General features: G+C 40.4%; 1 protein-coding gene across 1 annotated transcript in view; it reads left to right on the top strand.

Annotated features, from left to right (window-relative positions):
• Positions 1-12,697, top strand: part of LOC126262514 (cytochrome P450 6k1-like) — a 55,881-nt gene extending 43,184 nt beyond the window's left edge. The window contains exon 5 of the mRNA XM_049959187.1: positions 12,039-12,697. Within this exon, the coding sequence (XP_049815144.1) occupies positions 12,039-12,217 (179 nt within the window). The 3' untranslated portion in view covers positions 12,218-12,697. The remainder of the gene's footprint in view (positions 1-12,038) is intronic.
• Positions 12,698-25,761: the final 13,064 nt, after the last annotated feature.

Here is a 25,761-nt window from a genome sequence, read left to right as displayed (position 1 = left end):
GGAAAATAAATTTTGCATCCACCCATGCGTGAACCCATAATCTTTCAGATCGCGTTCCCGCGCACTAACCACTTGGCCACTCCAAACAACAGACACACAGTGCCTAAATTTTGTAGTATTGTGTAGAGAAACGTAGGCTGACTTAATTGCCAAATGGTGCTGCTTAAGTCATAAATGCGTGATAGTTTGAAAGGTTTCCAATATCAGGCTTCACATAATTGCTTTCCATTGTTATTTGAAAGTTGTAAACACGTTTCGATAGTTACTAACTAACCCATTTGTAGGAAAAAGTACACAAAGACACTAGCAGCGTCACTTCACACTCACGTAATATACATAATGCGAGCCGATTTCTTGATATTTAATGATGTTTAAACTCTTATTTGAATAAAAATAACACGTATTTTGAGAGAATATTGACCGAAAACGTTTTTTTGGATGTAATCATTCACAGTGACAACCTAACCTAACCATTTTTCTAACAAAGGAAAATAGTCTATTACGAACTCACTTTCCAACCGGATGCGTCCTCTGGTGATTCTTTAGTAACACAATCACTAAATCCAAAGCTAAAATCGCTAAGTATGCTTAAAATAACCAATTATAGGTGCACATAAACCACAGCTCACCGACCGACAGGGCCAGAACGAAATCCAAAACCTCTCGGTACAATTGTCGTAAAATCTGTGGGAGGACTGTTCGGTAACAAGTCTCAGAAGCTTACTGAATAGTTTTCGATAAAGAACCGAAAATGACGTCACTACCGAGACTAACCTACTACACCGATTGGTATGAACAATACAGAATAGGGCCCCTGGTCGCGGACGCTCGCCCAGCCGGCGACCACACAATGGCGCAGCCAAACGTGCTCTCTTTTGTTTCGATGAGGCAGACTCTACTGCCCGGGGTGAGTGCACACATTCGATTCGCCGCTTTCAGCAACTGTGCGAGCATCTTGCTGAACAAAAATGTATTTCCACTCGAGCTCTACCGATTTCTCGACAGCCGAGTTAGGCAACCCATCGTTCTGCATCCTGAATTAAAATACGACCGTCCTAGCATTTATTAGGGAAAGCACCGTCATCCTGTTACAGCTCTGTGAAGAGACGCATTGATGAGAGACGATATCCTTCTTTAACAATCTTGGCTTCCACTCATTTTTTCAAACACTTGATTCCGAGACTTGCATGATATTTGTTAATTACCTTTTTAACCTTTGTAAACTAATCAACAAGAAGCCACCATTTTCCATCGCGAAAAATCGGTTTATCTACGAGCGGTGTTCAGTAAGTAATGCAACACATTTTTTTCTGGAAGCAGGTTTGTTTTATTCAGGATTCCAATATACCATATTATTCCCAATTCTTTGGGCGCCAAACCCTATTTTTCAACATAATCTCCGTTCAATGCGACGGTCCTACGCCATCTTACGAAGCCAACATCGATACCAACGTCTTCCTGCATCAATAAGCTCCCAATCATCCAGGTACTGCTTTCTGCGCAGTGCATCTTTCATTGGGAGAAACAGGTGGAAGTCGAAAGGTGCGAGATCCGAACTGTAGGGAGCATGGGGAAAAACAGTTCAGTGAAGCTCCTCTCCGGCGCGCAGACTTGTGTGAGGCCTTGCTTTGTCATGGAGAAGGAGAAGTTTGTTCTCATTTTTGTAGCGACGAACACGCTGAAGTCGTTTCTTCTAATTCCTGAGGGTAGCGCAGTTGCGTGCGGTCGGGCAGTAGGCTGGAGGTCTGACAGGTTTTCGCGACTTTGTTAATACGATGACAGACGCCTCTCCCAACGACTCACCATGTGTTCGTTCACTCCCAGGTCTCCGTAGACATTCTGCAAGCTCGTAAGAATATCTGTGATGCTTTGGTTTCCCGCCAAAAGAAGCTCAGTGAAAGCTCTCTGCCTGAAACGCAACTACGTTGCAGACGCCATTCTGAAGGCAACATATAGCGCCGCCATCTATTGGAACGTCATGAAACTACAGGAGCTGGAGCGGGAATATTCCAAGTTTTCCCACAACAAATTTCGCAATTTTTTCAAACGAAATTGACCCAGAAAAATAATGTGTTGCATTAATTATGGAACGCCCCTTGTGTTTTTGGTACTGGCGTCTAGTCACTGCTTTGATTGCTGTTTCGTTTCTGCCATGACGGTATCGACCATTTCGTCCGCTGTAACGGAGCAACTCACTCAATTAATACAGATCTGCTTAAAATGTTCCAAGGATTTCTGAGCAGTTCGTATTCTCGTTTTCCGGTGGCCAGTATTAAAAAGATGCGACATTCGAATTGAGCGAAGCGTTTTTATAATTAAATCGTGATGTAAAATGAATGGCATTTTTTCTATCCTATCGTCATGAGCTTTTTGTGCATTTTCCTTATATTTTCATGTATGTTTCCGGTTTCTGGACGTCCTTCACATGGATTCATCATCAGGTGATGTAAATTGTTTTTTTAAATTCACCCATTCATCCCGTAATTGTTCAGACTGACGAAGGAGTCTCCTTAAAAATCTTCACCAATTTTATATATTCCTTCGTTGGAGCTACGTAGTTCGAAAAAATGTAAACACGATACAATGTGCCATTATTTTTTATTTGAATGAAACACAACTGAAATACTCTAAAATAGCTGTAAACAATATCAGTGCAGAGGTCAATTTGCCAAAGGACTTACGTTAATGAGCTAAACGTGCCAACATGAATCAAAATTTCACTGACATCAATGCCATCTCTATGCCGGAGCAAGAACTTTTCTCCTGGCTCTTGTAAATACAGGAAATATTGCTTCATATGATGGAAGACACAGCAATAGTGAATACAGATGGTGAAGCTGAAAATGGACTTAATCAATAAGACGAATTTTTTTTCACAATTTGCATTTCTTTACGGTCATTCGGTCGCGGTGAGGCAGAATGCATTACTGTGAAATGGATATCCTGTAACTGCAATCAAAGGTCGCGGCTACAGTCATTACTTGTATCTTTTCTTTGCTTTAATAGATTATTTTACACGAGTGCGCTTTGAATATCTTTTTGCTGTGTATTGATGAGTTCAGTTTTCCGTATCACGTTGATGAGAACTGTTGATTTATTAATATGCAGAAGGTTCTTCAAATTCTTTAAGTTTTTTATGCCGTTGGAAATGCTCGATAAGGGAGCAGTAGTGTATCGCGACCTATGTCTTATATGGTAATAATATAAGTCTACGCTCTGTCATACATGCAACTCAACGAAACCCCTTAGGCTTTTGCCGTTACTGCATCGCAAATATATTTTTCGGATTCTGCCAAAATATACTGCCATGCATATTAAATGCTTCCTTTCTGCTTTTTAGCAACATAAATATATCCGGAATTTCACACCCAATCGCCGTGTGGTGTAGCACTGAACTGTCCAGGGCTAAAAATCGCATATTACTGAAACTGTTTTACACTATTTCTACGTTAATGAAAATACTTGAACTTACTTTCATGTAATGAGGTGTGCTTCATTTTACGTCTGTAGTGCATCGAACTAATATTGTATATAATCTTTAAGTATCAAAGATGAGCAGTGATGGATAGAATGAAAATTAAATGCAGAAATCAGCTTCTGTACAACACCAAGTCAAGTGACGAAGGAAGACATTAAACATACGTAATGTAGAGCTGACAAGCTTTAAAAATGAAATCTTTGTTAGTAGGATCCACATCGATACCATTCAGGTATGATAAATGTTATCGAAAGTAGTTTTGAGTTGTTATAAAAGCTCAAAACATGATCCAGATCCTGCTGCAATGTTTATGCGATGTTTTCATTCAAAAGGTGGATCAGAGAGAGAATTCTGTTTCAGAATTCTATACCTCATCGTGTGTTGCAGAAGAAGTGTATGATGCTACGGACACCTTTCACCTGTATCGAAGTGTTCAGCTCATCGTGTGGCGTTTGCTTGTTTCCAAGAGATGGCAAAGTTTACCTTGTTTAACTCTGTGGCCGGAGGCCTTTCCATTGGAAAGTCGTCAGTTAGCCCTCCGAAAAACAATTTTTTTCACAAAATTGACCATTATCGTCATAGTAAGCAGCAATTACAAGACGAAAGTGCCAAAAATTAATGACTCAGTTATTTGAAGGAGGTGGTTTCATTTTGGAATAAAATTTTTAAATGTTTCACAAAATTAACTTTTATTATCACAGAAAGCAACGAATACAGGAAAAAATTGACAAAAGTAGACAATCCATTTTTTCGAGCTGTGTTTTCTCTTTGGAACCAGTGGAACATCCAGTTTTAAACCACCCATTTCACGAGATGTGTTTGAAAGCCATTCTGCATTTTTCCTAGAGACAGTCCCGTATCTCGAAAGTTCCATGAACTCAAAACGCCTGAAACACATTATAGCCCTAAATAATAAGCAAATATTTCCCTAACATTTAATACATTTATATAAAAAATACATGCGGCTATAGTGGATAAATTCGAAACCACTCACAACAACGCTAGGAGAAACTCAAATTTACGTTACAATAACTTGAGGTATACCTACTTTCAATGTCAACGATCTGATCGCAAGAAGAAACCACACCATCCCCTACAATCACGTGGCACAATCTCGGCGCCGACTGTTGCTTTGGCTGCTACAATGCACTACATTCGTAGAAATATCTAAGTTTACCGCTAAATGTCTGTCTTGCACTAGCATGAGTGAGTTATTCGAAAGTCACTGGTACTTTAAAAAAAATAAAATAAAAAAAATCGGTAAATACGATGATGCAACAGCCAGTCAGTGCTTGGGTTTCATGGCCGCTGTATGACAGCAGCAAGTCAGCGAACGGTTTCTACAGAGGGTGCCGTACAGAGCTAGTTATATATGTAGATAGTTCACCCATCCCGGGAATAGAGAAACACGACGATTTTTTCCTGTTGTCGATGTTGGCAAAATATACGTCTACCCATTCCTGAGAAAGAGGGGTCTTAGTAGAAGGGCAGACAAACAGTGCGATAATAAATGAAAAAAATTCGAGTGATATAGTTACAAATTCTGAAGGTGGCAGGGGTAAAATACAGGGAGCGAAAGGCTATTTACAATTTGTATAGAAACCAAATTGCAGTTATAAGAGTTGAGGGGCATGAAAGGGAAGCAGTGGTTGGGAAGGGAGTGAGACAGGGTTGTAGCCTCTCCCCGATGTTATTCAATCTGTATATTGAGCAAGCAGTGAAGGAAACGAAAGAAAAATTCGGAGTAGGTATTAAAATCCATGGAGAAGAAATAAAAACTTTGAGGTTCACTGATGACATTGTAATTCTGTCAGAGACAGCAAAGGACTTGGAAGAGCAGTTGAACGGAATTGATAGTGTCTTGAAAGGAGGATATAAGATGAACATCAACAAAAGCAAAACAAGGATAATGGAATGTAGTCGAATTAAGTCGGGTGATGTTGAGGGAATAAGATTAGGAAATGAGACACTTAAAGTGGTAAAAGAGTTTTGCTATTTGGGGAGCAAAATGATGGTCGAAGTAGAGAGGATATAAAATGTAGACTGGCAATGGCAAGGAAAGCATTTCTGAGGAAGAGAAATTTAACATCGAGTATAGGTTTAAGTGTCAGGAAGTCGTTTCTGAAAGTATTTGTATGGAGTGTAGCTATGTATGGAAGTGAAACATTGACGATAGATAGTTTGGACAAGGAGAGAATAGAAGCTTTCGAAATGTGGTGCTACAGAAGAATGCTAAAGATTAGATGGGTAGATCACATAACTAATGAGGAGGTACTGAATAGGATTTGGGAGAAGAGGAGTTTGTGGCACAACTTGACTAGAAGAAGGGATCGGTTGGTAGGGCATGTTCTGAGGCATCATGGGGTCACCAATTTAGTATTGGAGGGCAGCGTGGAGGGTAAAAATCGTAGAGGGAGACCAAGAGATGAATACACTAAGCAGATTCAAAAGGATGTAGGTTGCAGTAGGTACTGGGAGATGAAGAAGCTTGCACAGGATAGAGTAGCACGGAGAGCTGCATCAAACCAGTCTCAGGACTGAAGACCATATCAACAACAACATAGTTACATATTTACAGTGTTTGGATTATTCCTCTAGCTGTTCTGTGAAACCTTGCTTCTTGTCAAAATTCATGATTCCAGTCCAACGGGAAGTACCCTACAGATTTTATGAGTGGGTTTGCGAGTATCAAAATATGTGTCATAACAGGCCGTATCTCTTGACTGCACTGACTTCGAAGCTTCAATTTTTTATACCGCTAAGCAACGATAGACCTTAGTATGCGATGTAAATCTCAACGTGATATGTCAACCCCTTCCTGATAGTCGGGGATCTTAACAAACTGACATACAGTCACCTTCTGATAAGAGAAGACAAACTTTTCTTTGTTGTGTGATAATATTACAAATTTACAGGTTTCGGATTTTTTACTTTGGTTGTATTGTGAAACCTTGCTTCTTACCGAATTCTGTGATTCTAGTTCAACGGGAGGTAACGTATAGGTTTTGATGAGTAACCTATAGGTTTTGATGAGTGAGTTTGCGAGTATCAAAATATATGATGTAAATGGCCATATCTTTTGATTGCATCAACACAGAAGCTTCAATTTTTAGAGCACCAAGGGACCGTAGACCTTAATATGTGAGATAAGTTTCATTTTGACACGTCTACCACTTCCTAACGAAAAGGTTTTCTAGCAGTCCGAGAGACAGACGAACGACAGAGTAATTCAATATGGATTGAGTTTTATCGATTGTCATATGGAACCCCAAAAATTAATGAAATGCCATTGGTACTCATAAGGTTAAACTAAGGGAAGGTATTCGTATGTACCTTCTGTCTTTGAATGATGTAAATTTTGAGGTATGGGTCATACAGTGCGATCTAAAAGTCGAGCACAAGATAAAAAAAATGTCTGCAAATAGGAGCTGTACTGCAGTCGTTCGATGAGTCACCGCAAGATAGCACCACAGATATTACCAAAAAACACGACTATACTAACGTAAGGGGGTAGAAGACCCATTATGTCTATAGTATTTTTAAGCATTTTGCCTGTTAAAATGTCGTTTTCCCAGGAGCAGCTACACGTAGTTGCATTGATGAATAGTCATTCGTATGCGCTTGCTGTAGAGGTATTTCGTAGATAATGTCCAGATGCCACAGTGCCCAAAAAGTCAAAAATAGCGTGATTAATCACAGGTTTCCGGGAAAGCGTATCAGAAACAAGGGAACATGGAGAAAGTCTACTCTGACGGATACTAGAGAAGCTGAGGTGATGGATGTGAGGCTGCGCTCGCCTTCAGAAAGTTTCAGGTTATCTGTCCAATCTTAGGTTTCGTATAGTAAGTCCTCAGAATCCTATAAAGATGTTAAAGTTTCGTGCATATCATGTTCACAGTGGGCAGGATCTGAAAGTGCCGGATAAAGAAAAGCATCTTTTGTCATTTGCTGACAGCCATGAAATCGCAGTAGTGGCCTCGTCTTCTTCACTGATTAGTCCTGGTTTCACTTTAGTAGATACGTGAATAGTCACCGAAAATCTACATGTGTTTCACGTCCTCGCCCAGGACAGGACAGAACAACAGGGTAATTAATCAAAGATTGCGGTGAGGTAAACAGAATAATCCAGTTGATATGTAAGAATGAGAAATTTCCAGAGGAATGGAAATATGCCCGACATACAAGAAGAGACGCAAAATGCAGTGTAGTAAATACAGAGGTATCGGCTTGTTTGATGTAATGTCAAAGATATATACACAGTCTGTCCGTCGATTTCCAGCGTGCATACGACAGTAATCACAGGAGTAGCCTATACAAGGCACTGCGTGACTTCAGAACTCCTGAGAAAGTAGTGAGGATGCTACAAACTCGTATGGATGGGTCAAGGGCAGCAGTGTGTTTCAGAAGGGTCACGTCAGGAACGTTCGAGACTGATACAGATCTCACACAAGAGGACGCTCTCTCGTGTGTTCTGTTCAGTGTAATGTTGTAGAAAGTAATGAGGCAGTATAAGCAACAGGAATGGCCTGGAGTACAGATGAATGGTAATTTCGATTGTCTCGCATAAGCAGATGATGTAGTACTGCTAAGTGAATCAGAACATGAGTTTAAAGAAACGTACCAGGAGATTGGGCTAGAGATGTATCAAGATAAAACGGGTCTCGCATAAGCAGATGATGTAGTACTACTAAGTGAATCAGAACATGAGTTTAAAGAAATGTACCAGTAAATGGACAACTACGCTCGGGAGATTGGGCTAGAGATGTATCAAGACAAAATGGAGTTCATGTAACTAGGAAGAAGACAAAACTAGGAAGAATTTTTTGAGATAGATGGCATGACGTTTAAAAGAGTTCACGAATTCAAATACTTGGGGTCTTGGTTTACCAGCAACAACAGGATAGAAAGGGACATCAAACAAAGAACAGCAATGGAAATGAAATTCTTGTATTCCGTCCGGGAGACGCTCAGCTCAAAATCAATATCAGCAAACACTAAGATGGAAATATATAACATAGTGATATGACCAGCAGTCATTTACGATTCAGAAACCTTGGGCATGACGAAACAAAAGACGTAAAAATTATTGCTGTTTCAAATAAGAGTAATGAGGAAGATATAGAGACCATTATTCGAAAAAACAGGACGGAGAAGAAAGAAGAATGAGGAAATATTCCTTTTGATGCAACAACCAACGTACCACAGAAGCTGAAGGGCAAAAGAATCCAGTGGGCAGGCCGTGTAGCCCGTATGCCAGCCGAAAGATGGGTGACGAATGCATTGTGGGAAAACTAAACCCTAGACGCCCCATATGACGACCAAGGCGGCGTATCCCTGACGACTGAAGACCCCAAGAAGAATCGAGCACAACACAGAAATGAGCGGAGGCAGCTAGTGAAAGCAGTACATGGTCTGAAGGGCCTGTGACTACTGGATATGTATGCATGTATGCTTCATGAAAACATCGTGACCTGTCGGGGGTATTGGAGTTTGGTGTTTCGCATCGCGTCGTTGAATAACACCCCCCCCCCCCTCCCCTGCCCGCCCACTACCACCACACACACACACACACACACTGAAGGAACTTTAACATAACAACAGAGCTTAACAATCAGTGTCAGTGTGCTCCTGAAAGTTGTAATAAACATAGTAAAATAATGTTTGTGAATACGTTACTTAACAGAGATATGATTCTGAGCATATTTTATAAACAATGTGTGTGAAGTTATGAAATAAAATACATATTTTAAGCATACATATACACTTAATTAACTGTTGATGTGCGCTGCATTTCGATCATCCTGCAGTATTTTAACTGTTTTGTGTCGTATTTTCTAAGGCAGAGACTGGGGACCAGCCCACCATTTACCTAAGCTAGCGTGGAAAACATTCACTCAGGCTGACGTGTGAACCAGGCCAGTGATCGTAATTCTGCCGGACTTCTTGAAGCGGTATTGTTCGTACACTGCATTTAAGCGCTTCCGACTGGTAATACAAGAGATCGTTATACGTGAAATAATTCGCTCACACAAAGTCCAATTGTATTAAAGTATGCATTCGAATAGTGTTTTATGTCACTAGTCACACTTCCTTATTCCTCTCTGTACCTTCTCAGGAAAATTGACGAATGAAAGCGTGGTTGCTTGGACTGTAGAAAAGATAGAACCAACCAAGGATGAGTAGAGGTTGATGGAAGGTAAATCTATGGACAAGGTTGAGCAAAGAGGTTTGCAGAGTTTTCACAACGTATCGATAATTTAGAGGGCGTCAGGTAGTTCCGCCTGTGGAAGACGTTGTTCCTGGGGTGCAACATTTTACGCACTGTGCAGCTGGAGCGCACAGCGTGGTATGGTAAGAGAACTACGTTAAAAATGAGCTCTATTATCCTGGATCACACTCGAAACATATTAGTTAAAGTTAACATATAGAAGGAAATGTTCTAACACCTGGTGATTTGCGTGTTTTTGACAATTTAAATGATTGTAATTGTGTAGCTACGACAGAGTGTGGTGCTGTTTCTCAGCGTGGCACTTTTGTGTTTGGAAATCAGTAGTTAAAACTTCTTTAGTTAACAGAGCAGATAAAATGATTCGTTTCTATGTATGGCTTCACAAATTTTATTTGGCTTCGATGATCTTTTGTTTGCATGATAGTGTTGAGTGCATTTCGAGCTGAACGCATAAAGGAACCTTAAGCTATAAAATTATTATGGAGTATTACCAACTGATAATAATTGTTACAAATGTTAGAAGATTAATCAGAGTAGCCTGCGGGGTGCTATTTTAACATTTGTGGCTTTTCTTTGTGACTCCGAGATGTATAACGGTTAGCATCCCTATTGGTAATGGAGACTGACTAAGAGAAATCCCTGTATTTCGGTAAGAGTATTTGCTGGAACACTTATAGGCTCGGATATAGGTAGACTTTTGATAATTTTATGGTATCATTTTGTTAATTTGGGATCTTTCTCTTTGCATTTGCTTTGCAACTACAGCTTTCGCGCAAACTTACAGAGCCACTTCTCAGCAGTCTGTAGTCATTAGTGTGTGTTCTTTATTGATGTTCAGTCACTGACAAGGAAAATATGATGATTATTTTCATGTTTTCTTTGTAATGGGTGGTGGTACCACATGGTCTGCAACGTGTGGCTATGTATGCTTTGTGCACTGTACAGAGGTTCAGGATGCAATACTACTTCAGTGGCAATCGCAATCATTAGTGATTGGCTATTCAGTCATTATTGTATGGTGAATTGTGTCAATTACATTCGGTAGGTCGCTACAGTAAATTCTGTAACAGCATCACGCAAATTTAACCGTAATTTTGACCATTTCAATTAGCTATATTTAGCATAAATTACGAGTGTGATCTTATAGCCACTTCGTGTTTGAATAATTTCTCTGAAGTGATTACTAAAGTTATATTTCGTTCAGTTCCTTGCTGAAGTAATCAAGAGTACTTTTCCACTGACTAACGCCTTCCTTAATCCTTCAACTAGAAAGATAGCTTTCAAGTGCAGTTACGTTGTTATGAGACCTGATAGTCAGAACAGTAGTCTGCTGGTCTCCGATGCTTAGTCTTCCAACTACCAGTGATATTCAGGTCGTAGTAGTTAACAGAGAGAGTATCTAGCACGCCAGTGAGATCTGTATGTCGTGAGACGAGATAGTTTCCATTATATGAAGCCTTCCGCTACCTAACAGTGTTACGACCTTCTAATGGCCCTAGAGACAAAGATTAATCCCAACTGAGAATTAATGCATGCAGCTTTGCTGATGTAAAAGTCCCAATCTGAATAGGAGATGAAACTATTATATGGTGGTCAATTTGAGAAATAAATTCTGTACAGCAACATCCCTGTGTTGCTCTTGATATGAAGGAAACCTTCGTACATTCCCAGTCAAAGTAAATTCCCAATAACTGATTGTACCTGATTCAAGAGGGTAATTAAGCACCTGAAGGAAATGAAGTTGAGAATGCTAAAGAATCGTAAGTCTAAGGAAAACAGTGTATGGACAAAACGAATCTCTATCCCCCTATATTGATTGTGATGGCTTATGACAGTGTCAAGGGATGTTATCCACTGTACATTATTTCAATTAATCTGGGTGGTGAAAGTTAATTAATATTATTTATTTAATTAATTGGGACATAGCTGGAGAGACACCCTGTTGTCACTTCATAGCAAGCAGAGGCAGGTAGCTTGAAGCTATAACCTTCAAAACTAATAAGAAATGGGACAGCCAAGCTGCCATAGTAGGTACGAATAAAGCTGACTCGATAACAGCAAATGATAAAATCAAACAACTAATGGTGAGTTTGCACCCGTATAGCGATTAAAACACTTTTGCTACAGGACTTCTTCGTGTTTACAGTCCTGATACTTCTCTGGGGACGGGGCGAAATAACGCTAGTTCTGCGGACAGAATTATTTCGAAATTTATTACAGTTTATGTGAAAAGTTGAATGAAATGAATTTTTTGACACAGTGCGAGATTTCAAGCATGTAGCATTATCATTCCCAGTACAACAAAGTGATAACTTCCTTGTTTTGTTGCAGGCATGCGTTTCGGGTTGATGCAGGTGAAGACGGCAATAGTACATCTGCTGTCAAAATTTGACATTCTGCCCGTCGGAGACAAGCAGTCTAAGCTACGCATGGCTCCCAACACTGTGGTGCTGACACCGATCGGAGGGATCCACCTGAGGTTGGAGCCGCGAAAAGTGCCTGCCTGCTGAAGATCTCCAGCTGCTGCGAACAGCTCTGCAGAAACCTCACACACACTCTGTTCACATGAAAAGCTTCATGGAACATGGACACCACTACATCAATTACACTGTGATGCTTCAGATTGTTGATAGTGACAAATTTCCTACTGATACAGTTGGTCTAACAACAGATGTCACCGTTTCTGTACTGTGCATAGTGTTCATCACCACTGATATCACTGTCAAGTTGGACACGTATCTATTCATAGAAACTCTTGTATAGCAATGCCTATCGCTTCCTTACCTTGTTGTTTCTGTATGTCAGGAAGAAGAATTCAAGTCGAAACGTAGTATATTTACATACCTGCTGTCTCTTCATTCTGTTGTTTGGAACTAAACACGTTTGGTACGTTTCCTGTTGTGTACTGCTGTAGACATTAATATTGCCTGTGTTATAGCTCTGACCATGTTGTGCTTCTACAACTAATTAAAATGAACCTCAAGAGGAAATCGACAACTTTTTATTTTAGACGGATGTAATAAACCAAGGCCCATTTCAGTGTATACGAACATACCTACGGAATCTGCCGTTCAACAAGACAAGGAGTTGGTTAAAATCTACTAAAAATAAAACACACACACACACACACACACACATATATATATATATATATATATATATATATATATATATATATATATATATATATATATATATTCACAGTTACATATATAATGCATTACATGTAACTGTGAAACTGTCACAGCAAAATATTTACCTGCCTATCATTTCGTTAATCGCCATAGGTATTGTGATATTTGCATTCAGCTTAGACACTGAGCGAAATTCGAAAAAGTTTATAATAAAAAATAGGGGTCCTATGATTTTGAATTTGGTGCATAGTATTACATAATGTGTTCAATTGGGTGGGAGTCTCTACCACCAACGCCAAGAAAACCGATTTGATGTAGCACACTTATTTGCGATCGCACGCGCTAACAAAAAAGTCAAATGAAATGTCCACAACATTCCTTCTATTTCATATGTGGTTAGAGATACTGGAAGGGGATCTAGGAAAATGCTAACATGCAAACAGGAGAGTATATTGCCATATGGTTAGTATGCAAACTTCATTATGTACATGTTATTCCATTAACTAGAGACTTTTTCTATGAAAGAATGTAATTTGGAAGGGTCATGGATAGCTGGTGAAATGAGGAATGCTGTGGGTTTTTGTGCAGCATGAGTGAAGCCATTACCCATTTATTTTTGTACCGATGACGTGTTTTTCATAATCTGTCGACCTTGCTTTCCTTCTGTTCACCACTTGACAAACTTGATAAACTACGGTTTCAGAATTCATTCTCAATTGCGTCTGCACAGCGTGTTAGTGAGGTGACATTGCGTAAGCTCTGCCGTGTTATGGCAAAAAAAAAAAAAAAAAAAGAAGCGAACTTCAACATAGTAGCAAGAGAAAGGTAGGTTTCATTCAAAATTCGCCATTCATGACAGTTGTCTGAAACTTGCAGATGTTTAATAAGTCATGAGAAAATAAATCAATACTTTTTTTTGCGTTTTCAGCGGAATTACTTCTAGGTAATTAACCAAGTCAGAGGTGACAGTAGAGCTTTTTGAATGGTCACGAGGGAAGTGTGGGCCTGAAGGGGCTACACTTACTATTTACGAAAATATGAGAGCATAGGCTTCGGTTTAGAACGGCTCCTCCCCTCCAGTGCTCAGCATTTCCCCTACAGCGCCTGCCTGCAGCGGCCACCACTGTCGCTCTCGCCACGAGTGATCTGCCGACTGCGCATCTTCCAGCCACATTATTCTGAGCGCACCCTACGTGCTGGGTGCGGTGTAGAGCACTACGCAGCGCTATAGTAGGCTGGCCAGAAAGGGACTTCCAACGAAAAATGTTACTGCAGCGGTACCAGTGCGACGGAGATAGCCGATTCTTTTCAAACCAATTAACCTTAGCAACCAAATGAAAAGAAGTGCAAGTAGTACCCTGTGTATTCCCTCCTCTGTATCTCTGCAGATAACTCGCATCTGTCAACATATTTTGTACTGAGAGTGTAGACCATGCGAGGGGCCCTGGTTTTGCTCTTCTGCATCACGGCAGAACACACAGATTCTAAGGCTGTCCACCCTCTGGTGTCTTCTGCAGTTGTCCCTGCATAAATGCAGCATACGTAGGACGTTGACCTGTCTTTCTTAATGTGAGGCTGAAGGAAACTTACTATCGAGTGGATTAATGCTCTCAATGTTACTAAATGAGAAGTCAGATATAAATAAGTATGGTAGTACCTTTCAACGAACGCACCAATCGCCGGCCGAAGTGGCCGTGCGGTTCTAGGCGCTGCAGTCTGGAACCGCGAGACCGCTACGGTCGCAGGTACGAATCCTGCCTCGGGTATGGATGTGTGTGATGTCCTTAGGTTAGTTGGGTTTAACTAGTTCTAAGTTCTAGGGGACTAATGACCTCAGAAGGTGAGTCCCATAGTGCTCAGAGCCATTTGAGCCATTTTTGAACGCACCAATCACGTAACAGACAAAGCCACAAACTGCTAAATGTTCGTCTACAGTGAGACACATTACACAGCTCAGATACTTAACAGTGATGACCTTTGTTCACAGGAAACTTTATACAACTAACCATAATATACGAAAGTAAACTTCTTATGTACACTCTCTGCTCGCCATTGATCACAGAGATGAGATGACTGAATTGCACAACGGATCGCAAAGAACACGTTAAATATGTCGCCTACCGCCGACGCACCGTGTTGTGCAGCCGTACAAACAGGACACGCTCACTTAATTTTGGCCAAAACTCGTCCACTACAGTCCACCCGAAGGATTCGCTCAGCGCGCATTGTTGGCATGTCGAAGGTGCAAGTACTGCTTGCTTCGTTTGCATTACACACATTGAAGTTAATGTAGTGATAATGAAAAGAAGAGATGAGAAGAGATGCAGACAAACTTTCATTTATTAACATTTCTTTGAAAAAAAAAATCACGCACCACGAAGGAATTATACACTACTGGCCATTAAAATTGCTACACTACGAAGATGACGTGCTACAGTCGCGAAATTTAACCGACAGGAGGAAGATGCTGTGATATGCAAATGATTAGCTTTTCAGAGCACTCGCACAAGGTTGGCGCCGGTGGTGACACCTACAACGTGCTGACATGAGGAAAGTTTCCAACCGATTTCTCATACACAAACACCAGTTGACCGGCGTTGCCTGGTGAAACGTTGTTGTGATGCCTCTTGTAAGGAGGAGAAATGCGTACCATCAAGTTTCCGACTTTGATAAAGGTCGAATTGTAGCCTATCGCGATTGCGGTTTATCGTATCCCCGACACTGATGCTCGCACTGGTCGGGAACCAATGACTGTTAGCAGAATATGGACTCGCTGGGTTCAGGAGGGTAATACGGAACGCCGTGCTGGATCCCAACGGCCTCGTATCACTAGCAGTCGAGATGACAGGCATCTTATCCGCAAGACTGTAACGGATCGTGCAGCCACGCCTCGCTCCCTGAGTCAACAGATGGGGACGTTTGCAAGACAACAACCATCTGCACGAGCAGTTCGACGACGTTTGTAGCAGCATGGATTATCACCTCGGAGACCATGATTGCGGTTACCCTTGACGCTGCATCACAGACAGAAGCGCCTGCGATGGTGTACTCAACGACGAACCTGGGTACACGAATGGCAAAACGTCATTTTTTCGGATGAATCCAGGTTCTGTTTACAGCATCATGATGGTCGCATCCGTGTTTGGCGACATCGCAGTGAACGCACATTGAAAGCGTGTATTCGTCATCGCCATACTGGCGTATCACCCGGCGTGATGGTATGGGGTGCCATTGATTACACGTCTCGGTCTCCTCTTGTTCGCATTGATGGCACTTTGAACAGTGGACGTTACATTTCAGATGTGTTACGACCCGTGGCCCCACCCTTCATTCGATCCCTGCGAAACCCTACTTTCCAGCAGGATAATGCACGACCGCATGTTGCAGGTCCTGTACGGGTCTTTCTGGATACAGAAAATGTTCGACTTATGTCCTGGCCAGCACATTCTCCAGATCTCTCAGCAATTGAAAACGTCTGGTACAATGGTGGCCGAGCAACTGGCTCGTCACAATACGCCAATCACTACTCTTGATGAACTGTGGTATCGTGTTGAAGCTGCACGGGCAGCTGTACCTGTACACGCCATCCAAGCTCTGTTTGACGCAATGCCCAGGCTTATGAAGGCCGTTATTACGGCCAGGGGTGGTTGTTCTGGGTACTGATTTTTCAGGATCTATGCACCCAAATTGCGTGAAAATGTAATCACATGTCAGTTCTAGTATAACATATCTGTCCAATGAATACCCGTTTATCATCTGCATTTCTTCTTGGTGTAGCAATTTTAATGACCAGTAGTGTATGAATGGGACAGAAGTTCGTAGATGTGATGTACAGACAAACAAACCATTACGATTTCAGAAAAATTGGATGATTTGTTCGAGAGAAAGAGCTTCACTAACTGAGCAAGTCAATAACGCTTTGGTCCACCTCTTGCCCTTGTGCACGCAGTTATTTGGCTTGGCATTAATTGAAGGAGATTTTGTAAGTCCTGAGAGATATGGTGCGAAATTCTGTCCAAATTCCGCTTTATATCGTCAAAATTCCGAGCTGGTTGGAGGATCCAGCCCGTAATGGACGAAACGTTCTCAATTGGAAAGAGATCCGACGACCTTTCTGACCATCAGAATGGTTCAAATGGTTCTGAGCACTAAGGGACTTAACATCTGAGGTTATCAGTCCCCTAGAACTTAGAACTACTTAAACCCAACTAACCTAAAGACATCACACACGTCCATGCCCGAGGCAGGATTCGAACCTGCGACCGTAGCAGTCGCGCGGTTACGGACTGAAGTGTCTAGAACCGCTAGGCCACAGCGGCCGGCTGCTGACCATCCTATGATCTGACAAGCATGAAGACAAGCAGTAGAAACTCCCACCGTGTGCGGGCGGCCATTATCTTACTGAAATGTAAATCCAGGATAGCTTCCCATGAAGGGCAACAAAATATCGTCATCGTACCGCTGGGCTTTAAGGGTGTAGTGGATGGCAACTAAAAGGGTTATACTTTGAAAAGAAATGGCAAGTTAGACCTTCACTGCCGGTTGTCAGGCAGTATGACGGCGACACACATATTGGTATTCAACCGCTGACTGAGGCGTCTCCAGACCCGTCTTAGCTGGTAATTGGGGCTGTTCGAATAAGAACGCATCGAATGAGATTCCAGACCGAGAACATGTCTGGAGACGCCTCGGACAGCGGTGGGATACCAACCTAACTGTCATCCTCCATACGAGCCGACAACCATGAGCGCTGATCTGAGGTGTCATTTGTTTTCATAGCAGGACTCCTTTGGGTATCATCTGCGGCATTCTTGCAACACTGCGTTATATCGATGATACTCTATGGCCTCTTTCCTAGCATTATAGGCAGGGTTCTCAAACTAGGTCGGGATTCTGGTGACCTAATGGGGCAGTTGGACAGAATTTACCACAATATTCCTCAAGAGTACAGCCAACAACTCTGTAAATCAACGCCAAGGCGAATAACTGCTTGCATAATGGGCAGATGTGGACCAACGCATTATTGACTTATTCAATTGGTGGAAATCTTTCTCTTGAATAAATAATCCAATTTTTTCCAAATCTCAATCATCTGCTTGTGATATCTGTTACATTCGGGTAATTACTTCGTTGTGAGTGGTTTTTTCTTTTGTCTAAGAGTGTATATATCAAAGAACTGTTAATAAATGAAAGTTTGTCTGCAACTCACTCCATCTCTTACGTCATATCTGAATTAACACATGTACTTTCTCAAATACTAAATATGGCTTGAGGGTGAGTAGAATGGCTCAATGACCCACAATTGTCGCATTATGTAAACATCCTGCTTCTCATCATCAACTTGTACATGTCTATTACAAAGGCACTCATACCATAGTTCGTAGGAGGGGAGGGGGAGCTTAGACCTGGGAGTGTGAAGTAGTTTTAGTTTTTAGGAAGACGAATGCCGAATTATAAGGAAACATAGAAAAGTTCTAGCACCGACCCCATTACAAATTTTGACTTTTAAATCATTGTGTTGAAAGGAAAACACCTCACGGCTCTCTTAGCCATTGATCGATCGTAAGAGGTCACAATCGTTGCAAGGAAAGGCAATGAAGTTAGAGAGTGTAATCTAATAAATATACACATCTATAAGTTTAGATTAAAAGTAAAATTAAATATTAATTTATTTTTTGTTTTTGGCCTGAAAGTCATACATTCATCCCTCAGTGTTTTAGTAAGGTCTAGGAATTTACATGTTAAGATTACATTTGTTTAAAATTTTCATAATTAATTTTAAAATTAATATATTAATTTAATGAAGAAGAGATGCTATATTATTTGGTAATGGCTGATGACACCTGATTAACTGTTTATGAAATCAATTACCTGCTTTGAACGCCGTTTGCATTCGAAAAAAAATGTTATCGATATCTTCTAATATTACTCAGTAATATTTACAATAGGGGTTATCTCGAATGTATACTCAGTGAAGATGACTGGAGAATGATCCATGATTAAATGTCATGTGAACTTACAAATATTTTATTCGTCATAATTGTGTGGAACTAGGGCTTCAAGAGAAAGTTTGGCTGTATTTCCCCATAATATTCCCTTTACTGTGGTTGGCATCTTGTTCTTCTGTACAAGGTGTTCGGAAATTCCATTTACAAACTTCTAGGACTAGCAGAGTGGGGGGTCAATACATAATATTTTGAATAAGAACCTATGATCGGAAATGTACTGTTACTGTTCTACAACAGTTTAAATTCAAATGTTTACCTAATACACTTCTGCTTGAGAAATTGATTTAGGCGTGACGCAACACAGTTATCAGCTAACAATTCGAAAGGAGACGTAACGAAACATATATTTATTACTTAAGCGCATTTATTTGTATTAACTTCTATACTCGTGTACATTATTCCAAAACAAGGAAGTACCCAGCATACCACGCATACAGACCAATACTGACACTGCCCGCCCCCGGTAGCTGAGTGGTTCGCCGGCACGCTAGCTCAGCGTGCTCGGTCAGAAGGTTAGCTACCCTCTGTAATAAAAAACTGAGTGAACGGATCAACCAAGAACTTGAACGGGTGTCATTGGACGTCCGCCACGAACAAAGCCAACGGGCAATATGTGCCGGCACGGTAGCTCACCGTGTCGGTCAGAAGGCTGCGTGCTCTCTGTAATAAAAAAACTGAGTCAAGGGATCAAGGATCAACTCGAACGGACGTCTTGTGACGTCCGCCCAGACCAAACGCAACGAACTGTATCGAACAAAAAGGGAAAAAAAGTGGTTAGCGGGAAAGAATGTCAATCCCAACGGCCCGGGTTCCATCCCCGGCTAGGTCGGAGATTTTCTCCGCTCAGGGACTGGGTGTTGTGTTGTCCTAATCATCATCATTTCATCCCCATTGACGCGGAAGTCGCCGAAGTGACGTCAAATCGAAGACTTGCACCTGGCGAACGGTCTACCCGACGGGAGGCCCTAGTCACACGACATTTTTTTATCACAATAGTGGCTCGATGGGGCGATCACTAACGTTGTTACAGACTTGAACCAACGAAGCTTGTTCTGGAGTGCACACTCCATTCCAACTGGAATTTCTTCAGTTTCTAGAGCAGCGGCCAGAATCCGTGACAGCAGATCTTCCTCTGTCTCTACAGGAGTCTCATAACTTAACAGAAATGTTTAAAAGATAAATGGATGTTTCGTTACGCATCCTTTCACATTGTTACCTAATAATGGTCTTGCGTCACGCCTAGTCCTCAAGCAGAACTGAACGAGATAGCGTCTGAATTCGAACCGTTGTAGAACGTAAACGGTGCATTTCCAGTCATCGGTTCCTATTCAAAATATTATGCACTCACTACCCTCTACAATTCCAAGAATTTTGCAATGAGAATTTCCGAACAACCTGTATAACGTCTTCAGGTCTGATGGTGGAATAAGATGTTTTTAAATTTGCTGTTGGGAGCGGCGGTGAGCGCAAAGTCAAGGAACATTTCATTGTCTTTAATGTTAGTGCATCTCTTGACCCAAACAAAGTTTATCATCTTAACTAAACTTTTATTTTCAGTGATGGCTTTCAGAATATCCATTACCATCTGATAAGTGTTCTTGAGAATGGCTGGTGTGCACATTTGTTGGAGTAAGATTTTACAGTCCACTAAAATCAAAATGTTTTGTACTATGTGGTAGCTGTGGCGCCTCCAGAAAAAGTAGAAGCTCTATATAGTCCCTCTCTGGGCATTGTACAGTCAGAAACTCCATCCTAGTTTCTACATATTATAGACCACACCGAATGGCATATAGTAATCATTCCAAGGCGCCACTGTCCCGGTAACAGCTCACAAAATCTAGGCAGTGATGCATTGACCATAGCGTGAAGGGAGTTCTCGAACGGCTGAACCCAAACATTTGGATGTAACGATTTGCTGCTGCCCGTCAAAACTCGGAGTCACTGCACAGAAAAGAAAAACTCTTAATTGAATTCCTCTCATTCTGCAGGGGCCAGTTTAGTATCTGTCAAGTTACCTTTAGCCCTGTTGACAGAAGGGCGACCTCTTGCGCCAATAAATGTGGATTTTATGTTGTCAACAGCACCAAATTTCCTCTTTTTGGGGATGCTCTACATCTGTTTTAAATTTTGTCATATTCTCACAGAAGGGTTCATTCCTCTCACTTTCAGATCTGTTGCAGTACCCCTGTTGCGCCTAAAATGTGAGAAGCGACTGCAATTCGGCTTATGAGGTCACCGATGTGGAACAAACGTCGTTCACTTTTGCATCTAGCTCCCAATTCTACGTTCTATGATCTTGCAATTCTCTCTGTCTGGCTGCTTCTCTGTAGCCTCCAATCGCTTCTTTATCTCTTTACCCACCTCCTCAATGTCTCTGCATCCTAGGTGTACTATTTGTGCGAGTAATGTCGACATTCTGCTGTCGCAATCTGACATGAAAAGATTCGCACCTGCTCAAGCTGTGTCACGATGATGTATTCATGTGCCTCTGGCTTCTCCAGGTTCTCTTTCGTCACTTCTCCAACGATTCAATCATTCCATTTCCATAACAATTCTTTTGGGCAAGCACTATTCTTATATCACTGCCCTGTTGTTAGTGAACAAAAATATACCGTGTGTATCAAACTTTGTCCATGAGACGAGCAAAGTATTTTCCGTAGAGAATATTGGTTTCCCTGGATCATAGACCAAGACATGCAGCCCGAAGTAAATAATTCGAGTTTGATGTTGGTAAGGTGATCCACTGCGTTACTTTGCTTTTGAAATTTTAATGGCGGCTTCATAGCGCAACCATCTTAGAGCTGTAGAGTGTAGATATACATCACATATTTAAACTTTTAAAAGATTTTTTCGCATCTATCACGTTACAGGCTATAAGACCAGCATTGAAAATGAGAAATTGCCACTGCCACAATTCAACTCAAACCTACGACCATCTCTCGTGAAATGTATTTTTATTTTACTTACCTAGTGAACAGACGTCATGCTACGCTGCTTGTTTAAAACAGAGCTGTAACCAATTCCCACGAACGTGGGAATGTGGTCTGATTTACAGTAACTTACTGACACCAACACAATACTTTAGAAATATCACTCTCTGAAAGCTGCAATTAAAACCTCTAAAGAAAAATAGCTGGCTGCATTTCGAATAATCAAAATGAATAAAAATACTTGAAATAACTTACACTTCACTGACGTCTGGAATGAAACTATCTTAATTTATAAATATCCTTCTCTCTTTATAAATTCTGACAGTCTACCTTGGATTTAATTTCCATTTTAACATTTAATTTTCTACGAACTTTTACTGTCTCTTAAAGTCCTGATGATCAAAGCAATTGAAAAGTGATTTAGACAAGATATATGTATGGTGTGATGCGAAAAGTAGCAACTGACCGTAAATAATAAAAAGTCTGCAGTTATCCACATCAGCACTAAAGGGAATCCGGTAAATTTCCCTTACATGAAAAAGACACAAATCTGCACGATCACGAACTTCCTTCTGCGAATACGAAAATATTTTGTTGGCACCCACCCAAATCGTGAGAAATGATCACTGTAGCGAAATAAGAGAAATCAGGGCTTGCACAGGAAGATTTATTTCAATGTACAAGTATCTCTGTTACTCCAGAGGGGTACAGAACAACTCTTTCTCCATCATGAAAAATGGAAAATGAATAATAATAATATTGTTTGTATAAAAAGGCAAAGAATCATCGTGTATTCATAATTAGAAGTATTACATTATATTATAGAGCGACTCGCTCTCTCTCTCTCTCTCTCTCTCTCTCTCAGTGTGTCTGTCCCCTCTCTCTCTCTCTGTCTCTCTCTCAGTGTGTCTGTCCCCTCTCTCTCTCTGTCTCTCTCTCTCCAGCGTATACTTTAAAATTTGGTTGTGGCATGAAAAACGAAAAAAAAAAAATAAATAAATTCCTACACGTCCTTCTACTATGTAGTTTTAAAAACACTTTAATTACGTTACATTTGGTGTGGGAAATTATTTGCATTTCTCTGGAGACAAACACGCAGCATGTGAACTAATTCGTAAGAAAAGTGTATACCAGAAAGTGTTCCTTTACACTTGTCTCCCCAAATGCAGATAGTTTCTTCAGCACACATGGAAAAAGTAATGCATACAGCATTTATTACGTTTAACATTCGTGTTGAACACCTGCTATTTTTATCAATCCGCTAGGTAAGTGTAAATACCATTTCTGTCTAAAATATGTTATTACTCCAGTAAACCAAGAAAAGGTAGGTGTCATTTTATAACAGTTTCAAGACATTAATTGGCACTTTCATGTATTACCATTTTCGTGTTGGTCACATAAGTCAAAGGGAAGACTGTGAATTCTTACGTTCGTTAGTGTCTATTTCTCCACTTAATGAAATTCACATCAACAGGCAACAATTGTTAGACGAGAGTCGCATTTAATTGAGAGGATGTGATACATGACTTTCACATTCCTACTACCATTCATCTTTTGTATAGCCTCAACCACGTCTTCCTAGTAGAACAGTGTTCAAAATTATCCTTCAATCTTTCAATTCTCTACATCCAAAACCTAAACACTAAATGGCCTTTTATTATTTCTCTACAACTTAACCACATAAATCGCCTCCTCCAGGCTCACCAAATAACTAATAAATCATTTTTTCCCTTTCCTCTCTATAGGATAACAATCCATTCTGCCTCACATACCTAATATATAAATGAATAACACTATTTATCTTCTGAATAGCATTTACTCATTTCTCTTTTAACAACTCTTACAAACAATACTCACAGTTCATGGTGATCCAGGCCCTTATGTAAGCCTTACTTTCGTATCAAAACACTTATGCCACTCACTTACTTACTAATGTTGTCACATGTCAATAAAAAATCTTTTCTGCCTCCACTCTTCCTTTCATGAAACTTCTTAGCTTTCAATGACCTGAATGTCACTTAAAAATCCTTCTCTGGTATACTCATTTAAATACAGTTCTTCAGTATTACAATTATTCTTTATTTATTTACATTTCTTCATTTGCAATATTCCTGGCAGATAGAATTTATTCTATGTAAATGTTCAGAATACCATTTTTACTGATGTTCAGCACACAAATATAAGAAGCAATTCAATATGAAAACTAAACAGTAAACTGTAAGATAGTAAATTTTACACACTCTTTGTACCCACACTATACCTAATTTCCTTATTTTACTTTATAGTTATATGTCTCTTCATATATTTCAGAAGGACTACTCTCTCATCTCTTCTTGGTATTAAGTTCTTGTTTCTTCTTCAGCAATGTATAAATCTACTCAAATTTTTAGTAATCAGTCCATTCCTAATGTAATCTGCAGTCCTATGTTAGCAACAGCTAACACAAATTTCATTAACCACGTGTTTTTAATACAAAATTCCACTAATACTTCCTTCTTTATCTTGACATTTCCAACAAAATTTTCACTCCTAACCCCGCTACTATAAACAATGTGTGCCGCAAGTTCATTCCTTCTACAGAAAGTTTTACGTTAATTTTTCGCTTTACAGACCTACTGAAAACTCAAATCACTCCAACCGAAATCACACCTTCTACAAGTAAAGTAACTGTCTTTTCGTGTTTCTTAATCACCTCGCAACATGTTTTGTTAGTTAAACATACGCCACTTTTACATGACTTTCACATTCCTACTACCATTCATCTTTTGTATAGCCTCAACCACGTCTTCCTAGTAGAACAGTTAATGTCAACTCTGTTTTATTAACACGTCCACTTATGAATGGTTTCAGTAAGTCAGACTGCTCCTTTAACTGTTTAATAATAATTCTTTTACCTCTAGTCCTTCTCGAGACCTTATGAAATCTGACATATATTACTGAAACAGGTATCGGGTTGTCAACAGAGCTGGTTCCTGTATCAAGTGGACACTCACTAATTCCCACACTTTCGGTGCCAACTGGTTCCCTCCAAGGCCTATTAGTGTCTCTTGGCTCTTGGCATATTCGTTCATTCCCTGGGGTGGACTGACTGACTGGCTCTGCCATACCTCCTCCCTTTATTGCTATTACTACGATTGTTATTACAGTTCTGGCTTAGGTATTCATTATTTCTATTATGGTAAAACCTATTGTTTCAAACTGTTGTTAGAACTTTGCTGGTTGTGTACCATCCATCCACAACTGTCTTGATAGGTATGTACCTCTTAGCTACTCTCCATTTTGACCAGGTATTGATTTTATGACCACTCTCTTGTAGCTTATTATTACAACTATTTCTTGAGAAATTTAAGTAATCAGATAGGTCAAGAAATTCTAAAAGTTGGTACACACTGTCCCAAGGTCTTTCTATCAGTTTTTCTTTAGTGACTGTGGGTAACCTACTGATAAGTACTTCAATAAAGAAAGGTTCAGAAATACCTTCATCTAACAGCAACTGCAGCTTTAGTCTCTTCTGTGCACCCTCTGAACAAAATTGTGACTTAACTCCTTTTCAAAGCTCTCGTAAGACTAAAATGTGTCTACGTTCAACAATTCCCACCACAAAGCAGTTTACTCTAAATGATTTATCACAAAACGTATCCTTCTTCTGGAGTCTCAAGCTACAGATAAAGACCCATGAAACACTTTCAGTAAAATAACTGGTTGGGTTCTTCCTTCTGGGCCGAAGGTCAGAAACTTTGGTTTCCATCACTGCCCATTTCAAACCTAAATTCTTCCCAAAACTGATTCCACCACCACTCACTTCTGCCTGACAAGGAGCACAACTGCTAAAATTTACTCTTCCTTAAATTCTCTCCAAATGTCCTATATAAATTTCATAATGATTCTACGTTGTATAATTCTCTCTTGTAACAAGTTCTTATCTTCCCCAACAGTGTAACGAAAAGGGTGTCTCAACACTACCCTGAACTTTTCTTCCTTT

This window comes from Schistocerca nitens, chromosome 6 (genome assembly GCF_023898315.1).
Source record: "Schistocerca nitens isolate TAMUIC-IGC-003100 chromosome 6, iqSchNite1.1, whole genome shotgun sequence".
NCBI lineage: Eukaryota > Metazoa > Arthropoda > Insecta > Orthoptera > Acrididae > Schistocerca > Schistocerca nitens.
The sequence above is the reverse complement of the archived record's forward strand: the minus strand, read 5'-3'. Positions and strand labels throughout refer to the sequence as shown.